General features: G+C 66.4%; 1 protein-coding gene across 10 annotated transcripts; it reads right to left on the reverse strand.

Annotated features, from left to right (window-relative positions):
• Positions 1-400: 400 nt before the first annotated feature.
• On the reverse strand, positions 401-6,592 carry MAPK15 (mitogen-activated protein kinase 15). 10 transcript variants are annotated; one of them, XM_046641823.1, is made up of 15 exons: positions 6,443-6,592; positions 5,120-5,218; positions 4,832-4,987; positions 4,633-4,723; positions 3,921-4,051; positions 3,654-3,817; positions 3,314-3,453; positions 2,744-2,824; positions 2,455-2,512; positions 1,928-2,065; positions 1,662-1,767; positions 1,369-1,546; positions 1,124-1,257; positions 884-1,006; positions 401-740 (listed from the first exon to the last, which is right to left on the reverse strand). In XM_046641823.1, exons 1-15 carry the CDS (start codon positions 6,509-6,511, stop codon positions 564-566), a joined length of 1,845 nt encoding a protein of 614 aa, XP_046497779.1. In that variant the 5' UTR covers positions 6,512-6,592; the 3' UTR covers positions 401-563. The 10 variants fall into 10 exon arrangements, with proteins under 10 accessions (XP_046497779.1, XP_046497781.1, XP_046497778.1 ...); XM_046641825.1 differs by having other exon boundaries at positions 884-1,012; positions 4,832-4,861; positions 6,443-6,591; XM_046641822.1 differs by having other exon boundaries at positions 884-1,012; positions 6,443-6,591.
• Between the last annotated feature and the right edge of the window lie 399 nt (positions 6,593-6,991).

The raw sequence follows: 6,991 nt of genomic DNA on the forward strand, positions 1-6,991 counted from the left end.
CCCCTTTCCCTCTCTGGTTCAGGGTGACAAATGTGGTCATGTGGTGGCTTGCACCCAGGCAATGGGTGCACAGGTGTCTGCTCTGCCAGGACTACCCTGGGGACAGCATGACCCCTGTAACAGGCCCAGGCTGGCTTCTGATGTGCTTGGCACCAGACAGGCCCCAGGGCATTTGTGGACAAAGGACAGGAAGCTGGCCCCAAAGCGCCCCTCTAGAGGGAAAACACTGGGCACTGGGCAGAGAGGAGCTACAGGGTGACAGCAGAAGGTGATGACGCAGCTTCTCATAGGCTCTGTCCTAGACATGGGATGGGGTCTTCTGAAGGGGGTGGGCTCCAGGAAATGGGTAATGTGGCCTCAGTGGTTGTCCCTCGCTGAGGGTGAAATGTGGGCAGGTAAGCAGGGGACAGACAAGTCTTTATTGGCGGAAGTGATTGGGGCTGGGTGGGAACCTCATCTATCCCCCCATACCCCGCGGGAGGCCTGGACAAGGGGCTAGGCAAAGGGAGGGGGCGATCCGGGTCGCGGCTGAGCTGCGGGGGGTTTGAGGGCGGGAGGGCGGCTCATGCGCGAGGTCCAGGGAACAGGGGCAGACGGCCCAGCGCCGCGCGGCAGACGGTGCCATAGGCTTGTGAGTAGCCCCCGAGCGCGGCCCGAGCGGCCCCCTGGGCCCCCAGCGAGGCCGAGGCGCCGAACATCCTCCGGCCGGGCCGGGGCTCGCGGGAAAGCCCGTGGGGGACCTGCACGCGGTCGGACGGCCGGTCAGGGGCGGCGCAGGCGCAGGGGAGGAAGGGGCAGGGGAGGACCCAACGGGGAGCGAGCCCCGGGTCGGAGGGGAAGGGCTGACGGGAAGGGAGGCGAGGGCCGAAGGGGCCGGGCTCACCCGTGGCGCGGCGGTGGCCTGCACCCCACGGCCCGGGTCGCGGTCACTCCGGATCAGGGCCTGGATGGCCACCTGGGCAGCCGCCTGCGAGGTCAGGGAGGGCGCCGCCCCCCTCACGCCGGGCTTCATCTCGGAAGAGGCGCATCACAGGGTCACTGAGGGACCAGGGTGCTGCCGGCCCTCAGCCCTCGGAAAGGTACAGTTGGAGGGGTCATCCCGCGCCCACCCCCAACGACCTACCCACGAGGGTGCCGAGGGGGACGCCGTCGTCGCCCCGGGGGACCTTTCCCCCCTCCCAGGACCTCCTAGGGGCGGAGGCCGGAGCAGGGGCCCGGAGCTCTGCCTGGGAAGGCTCGTGGCTCTGCCGAGGGCTTCTGTGGGGTCGGAAGGTCATCCCCCCGGATCAGGAGTCTGGCTGCAGGCGGCTGGTGTCCCACCCCAAGGGTCCGGGTCGGCTCAGGGTGGCGCCATCAGCGATCACACACCGCGCGCGGGCTCGCAGCCGGGGCCACTCCGAGGCCTGCGTCCAGGGTTCTGCGCGGGCGAGTCCGAGGCCAGCCGGGGGACGGCTCCGGGTTTGGGCGGGGGTGCCTGGGGCCGGGGGGCGTCCCCCAGGCCCTCCTCTCTCGGGACCTGGCTGTTGCCCCTGCGATCCAGGATCATCTGCGGGAGGGGAGGGGCGCGGCTTGGCGTGGGGGTCATTGGGGATCGCTGAGGCAGGGGGAGGCCTCGAGGATGCGCGGGGATGGGGAATGATGGGGGTCGCCGGCCAGAGCACCTGATAGAGGAGGTTGCGATATTCGGGGGCCGAGAGCTGGACTCCTTCCTGCACCGGGAGCCGCACATCCGCCTCCAGTGTCCACTCACGGGCCGGGCAGTGGAACCTGCGAGAAGCCAGAGAGGAGGGAGCAGGAGAAGCGAGACCCCCGCTGCGGTCAAGCAAGGCTCCTGGGCCTCTCAGGCTCAGCGCAGGAGGGGCACCCAACCACCAACCCCGGCGCGGCACGGGGCTGGTCCGCGGGACCCCGCCCCTCCCGCCGCTACCTCTGCACGTAGGGGTGCCGCAGAGCCTGGGCGGCGCTAAGCCGCTTGTCCGGGGCGAACACCAGGAGTCGCCTGAGGAGGTCCAGGGCCTCCGGGGGCGTGTCGGGTGGCAGGAGGGTGTCCAGCGTCTGCCGTGGCCTGCAGCGGCCCGCGTATCCTTCTGTCTCCAGGTCGGGCCTCTCCCGTTACCCCCATCTGTGACCCAGGGCTCGGCTTCCAACCCTCGCCCCGCCCTTTAACTGTCTCTGTGGATCACCCACCCCCCCCAGCCCCGCCCATGCGGGACTCTCAGGCAGCCTGTCTTCCGCTCCCCTCCTCTCCGCACCCCATAGCAGCGTCCTCGAGCCTCCCGCGCCCCCTCCCTGCCGTAGGCTGAGCTGGGCGGCTGCTGAGGACTCCGCCTTTTTAGTTGGACCAACAGTTGCTGGGTTGAGACCCGCATCCGGAGAGCAGGGCGGGGCTGGCACAGACCTGCCAGCAAGGTCGGGGGAAGAGTGCTGGAGGCCGGCTCCCAAGCACGCACTCACCGCGACCCCAGGCGGGTCAGAACAGAGGCGCTGTAGCTTGAGCCGAGAGCCAGGAGGTCTGCGGAGTGGGCGCCAGAAGGTGATGTGATCAGGAGGGCTGGTGGGTGGGGGCTCAGGGAGCTCTGCAGCCGTCCCTCCCGGCCGTGGAGTGACTTCTCTGCAGGCTTTGGCGGGCTGGCAGGGCTCCAACCCCAGATATCTGGACGGTGCCCCCATGTGTGCCTATGTGCACCCACATGTGCACCTGCCCTTGCACACTCTTACACCCTCAACACGAGCCCATGCTCACATGCACACACGTCCATGACATCCTGGCACTCCCACCTCTGTGGAGGAGCCCCTTGCCCTCTCCACCCGGGAAAGCAGAGACCTGGGGGGAGAACAGGGCTCCCTCCACCTGGTCCTTCGCCTCTCTCTTGCCCCGCCTCCCTCCCCCAGGGAAAAGGAAGGACCCCTGGCGTCTCCCCTCCCCTCTCTCCCCCCTCCCCCCCCTCCCCCCCCCCCCCCCCCCCACTCCCCTGGCCCAGCTCCCAGCACAGTGTGTGGAGGGCTAGCACAGCGGGGCTAGCGCTCTTGGCCTGACCTGGCTGGACCCTTCTTGGGCACTGCTTGGCACTCATGCATCCTGGGCCCAGGCCCTGCTGCCTGGCAGACTCTGCCCAGTTGCTCCTCAAAACCCCAGCAGCTCCTTCCTGGGCGCACTGTCCACAGGGCCTGCCCTTTCCCCTCTTCCTGAGGCTTCTGGACTCTCCCCATCCTCCTTCCTACCAGTCCTGACCTGTCAGATGCTGTCCCCACAGCTGTGTGCCCCGACCCTCAGCATCTCTGGTACCCAGTGGACCCATACACACATGCTCACCCTCCTTGGATGGTGGCGGGATGGTCTCCAGGATCAGCTCCAGCTGGTGGAGCGTAGATGTGCCAGGGAACAGGGGCTTCCCCCGAAGCATCTCCCCCAGGATGCAGCCCAGACTCCACATGTCCACCCCAGGGGTATACCTGGGGCAGGAAGGGGTAGAGGGTGGGGGGACCCCAGAGCAGAGGTGGGGGTGGGAGCAGGGACACTCAAGGGGGCTGAGTCTGGGGTGCTGGGAGGGGCTGTGAGGACAATGTGGGGGAAGAGGACGGCCTGGGGGCCCTGGCTGGGCAGGGGCCATGCTTCCGGGGGAGATGGGGGCAGGAGGGGATGTCACTGTTACCGGCTTGCGGACAGCAGCACCTCCGGAGCCCGGTACCAGCGTGTGGCCACATACTCTGTCAGGGCCTGGCCCTCTGGCCCTTCAGGGAGGCCGCTGAGGGAACGTGCGAGGCCGAAGTCACATAGCTTCACCAAGCAGCTGGAGTCCAGGAGAACGTTGGATGGCTGGGGGAGAGGAGGGCGGTGAGCGCTGACGGGGCCGGGGCTCGAGGTCGCCTCGGTGGGTGCGTGCAGGGGTCAGCGCCCAGTGAACGGAGCGTGGGCTCACCTTCTGGTCCCGGTGGATGACGTGTCCTGAATGGATGAACTTGGTGGCCCGCAGGAGCTGGTAGAAGATGTAGCGCTTGTGGACGTCCTTCAGCAGACCGCCCTTGCAGATGACGGCATTCAGGTCAGTGTCTGGGGGGGCACGCAGGTCAGTCTGGGGGGCCCGGGGGTTAGGGGGCCAGGACAGGACTTGCAGGTCAGCCTGGGGGCCTGGCAAGAGTAGCCAGGTCTGTCCCACTTTGAGCCCATGCCAGGGAGGGAGCCTCAGCCCACCCACTGCCCGCAGTCCCTGGGCCCTGCTGGCCACCCTCAGAGCCGTGTCCTGGGCGGGCACACTGCCGGGCAGTCCCCGCAGGCTTCTGAGGCCTGCTCACTGCCTCTGTCAGCACAGCAGTAAAAGTGTGTGGAATTATTTTTAATACTTTATTTCATGTTGACTTTGTTTTACAAAATGAGTAGAAAAAGGAAATACAGCTGCAAGCAGTGGACAAAGCAGGAGCCTTGTAGAGGTGGGGTCAAGGTGGTCACTGCCAGGCCCTGGGGGCTGACACTTGCCAGCTGTTTGTCCTTGGGCACAGGGACACTGCCCAAGATGAGGGCACTGGCCACTGCGGGGACCCCAGCAACAGAGGGACATACAGAGGGAGCCAGGCCACTGGGGACCCTGGGCCAGGACAGAGGCGGGGCTGGGGTCTGAGTGAGGCCTCACTCACCCATAGACTCCAACACCAGGTAGATGTCCCTGTCGTTCTCCGCCCGGATCACGTCCAGGAGGCGGATTATGTTGGGATGGTCCCCAAATTCCTGGGGAGAGAATGTGGGGCTGTGCTCTGGGGGTCGAGGGGCCAAGCTGCCCCCCTTGTCTGGAGAGACTGTACCTGGGGAAGTGGGCGGGTGGCCTTGGCCGCTCACCTGCAGCAACATGATTTCCCGAAACGTCCTCTGGAATGAGACAGAAACACGAGTGTGAGTGAGGAGCAAGAAGGAAGCCGACATGGAAGAGATCCAAAGGAGTTGATGCTGGTCACCCACATACCCACCGGACCACGGGGTCGCAGGGGTGCTGCTCTGAGAAATGCCGGAAGCCTGCTGTGGCTGGGCTTCAAGTTTACGCTAGGGCTCCCCAGTACCAAGGCGGCAGGGGGTCACCCCCACACCCCTGCCCTGGTCCTTCCCCACACCCCTTCCCCGCCCTCTTACCTGGGCATCCGTCTTATCCCTAAAGGCATCAAAGATTTTCTTGATGGCCACAACCTCGCCAGTCCTCCGATCCACCGCCTTCCACACGATGCCATAGGCCTGGGGAGGCGGGTGGTCAGCTTGCTGGGCCCAGCGCCATCGCTTGCCCCCCAGACTGCCCCTGCAGACACAAGGCTCCTCCTTCCCGCTGTGGCTCCTGGGAGGGGACGGACGGGGATGTGGTGGGGGCTGTGGCTCTGGGTGAGGCCCCTGCAGCTAAGGCTGCCCAGCCTGCTGCCCAGGAATCCAGCATCTTCTGGAGGAGGTGATGGGAGGCAAGGGGACATGGAGGCAAGGGAGGAGGGTGGGATCTGGAGAGGCCCCAGGAGGAAATGAGGTCACAGATGGGAGCTTCTGGGCAGAAACCGAAGCCTGTCTCTTCTCTGGGATGGCATTTCACCCTTCTGGGCATCCTAACACCCCTCTCTCTCACATACCCCATCCAGCCTGTCCCCAGATTCTGTTGGTTCCACCTCCAGAATTCATCAGAATGGACCACTTCCTACCGTCTCTGCTACCCCACTCTGAGCTGAGCCCCCGCATCTCTTGCCTGGATGGCTACACTAACCTCTTAACTAATCTCCTTTGCCCACCCCCACTGTCCATCCTCGACAGAGTGGGCAGGGTGAGCCCTGTATAGTGGTACCAACAGCTGTTTCGGCTCCCTGTGTCTCTCACAGTAGAATCCAAAGCCCCACATGATGGGACCCCTCCCTTTAGTCATTCCTATCCAGCCACACCAACTCTGCCATCTCCCCAATAGCCAAGCAGGTCCTTGCCTCAGGGCCTTTGCACTTGCTGTTTGCACTGTCTGGCCCACTCTTTCTCCCCTCCCCCGCTACACACTCACACCCAGATTGTCACACACCTTCACACACACATGCTCATACACAATCCCACATGCTCATACACACAATGCACATGGATGCACACACGGTTCTGGCCCCCACTACATGCTCACCCCATTTACCGCTCAGGCCGTTCCGGCCCGGCCTGGGATCTGTCCCTCCCCCTGGGCGCCTGGAGTGGGTGGGCCTGGCCTCCCCAGAGCGTGCTGTGGGCGCCGGCCTGAGACGGTTGGGGGCCCTGGCTGTCACCCGGCTCTGGGAGGCCGGTGACAAGTCCCTTGGCAGCAGGCACGGTTAGGGCCCTGTTACAGGAGGCCGAGGCGCCGAGGGCCGCGGTGGCCTGCCCAGGGCCACGCCCACAGTCCGTGGGGAGGCGGGCGCGAGCCCGGGGTCCCGGCAGGGCGGGAGGGACAGACGCCGGGCCTCGCGCGCTCACCCCCTTCCCGAGCCGCCGCTGGAGCAGGTACCGCTGGGCTACGTGGCGGTCCACCTCGGAGGCGCTCATGCCGGCCCTGGGCGCGAGGGGGCCCGGGACCCCGCGGGGCTGGACCTGTTGACCCCCGGTTGCCGTGGGAACCGGCGGCACCTCCCCGCGCCTGCGCCGGCCGGGGTGGGGCGGGGTCTGCAGCCCAAGCGCCGGCCAATCCGGGGCCGCCTGGAGCACCCCACCCCCCCCACCCCGCGCAGGCCCGCCCCCTCGGCGCCACCGCAAATCCTCGCCGCGCTCCCGTCTGCGCGTCCTGGTTGCCCCGGCCAGGTACCCCCGAGCAGGTGCCCCCCGCCCCAAGGAGCCTTCTGAACCCTCTCTGCCAGCTCCGGCCCTTTGCGCGCGCGGTGCCCACGTCCTGGGGTGCTCTTTTCATCCTCTGCCTTACTTCTGGGCTCTGCCAAGGTGGTGCTGATGGTTAGGGGGTCCCTCGCAGACAGCCCCTCCACTCCGGGGCTGTTTGACGGCAGGGGCCGCGCCCTCGCCAGCAGGTGAGGT

The sequence above is a fragment of the Equus quagga genome, chromosome 16 (assembly GCF_021613505.1).
Source record: "Equus quagga isolate Etosha38 chromosome 16, UCLA_HA_Equagga_1.0, whole genome shotgun sequence".
Taxonomy (NCBI): domain Eukaryota; kingdom Metazoa; phylum Chordata; class Mammalia; order Perissodactyla; family Equidae; genus Equus; species Equus quagga.

Bases quoted from the DNA above. Each gene is read 5' to 3' on its own strand.
- MAPK15 (XM_046641822.1), bottom strand. From the start codon at position 6,511: ATGAGCGCCTCCGAGGTGGACCGCCACGTAGCCCAGCGGTACCTGCTC. The intron at 4,988-5,119 runs GTAAGAGGGCGG...GGCATTTCTCAG, and splicing joins GGGATAAGACGGATGCCCAG to AGCAGCACCCCTGCGACCCC. The intron at 741-883 runs GTGAGCCCGGCC...GACCGCGTGCAG, and splicing joins AGGCCACCGCCGCGCCACGG to GTCCCCCACGGGCTTTCCCG.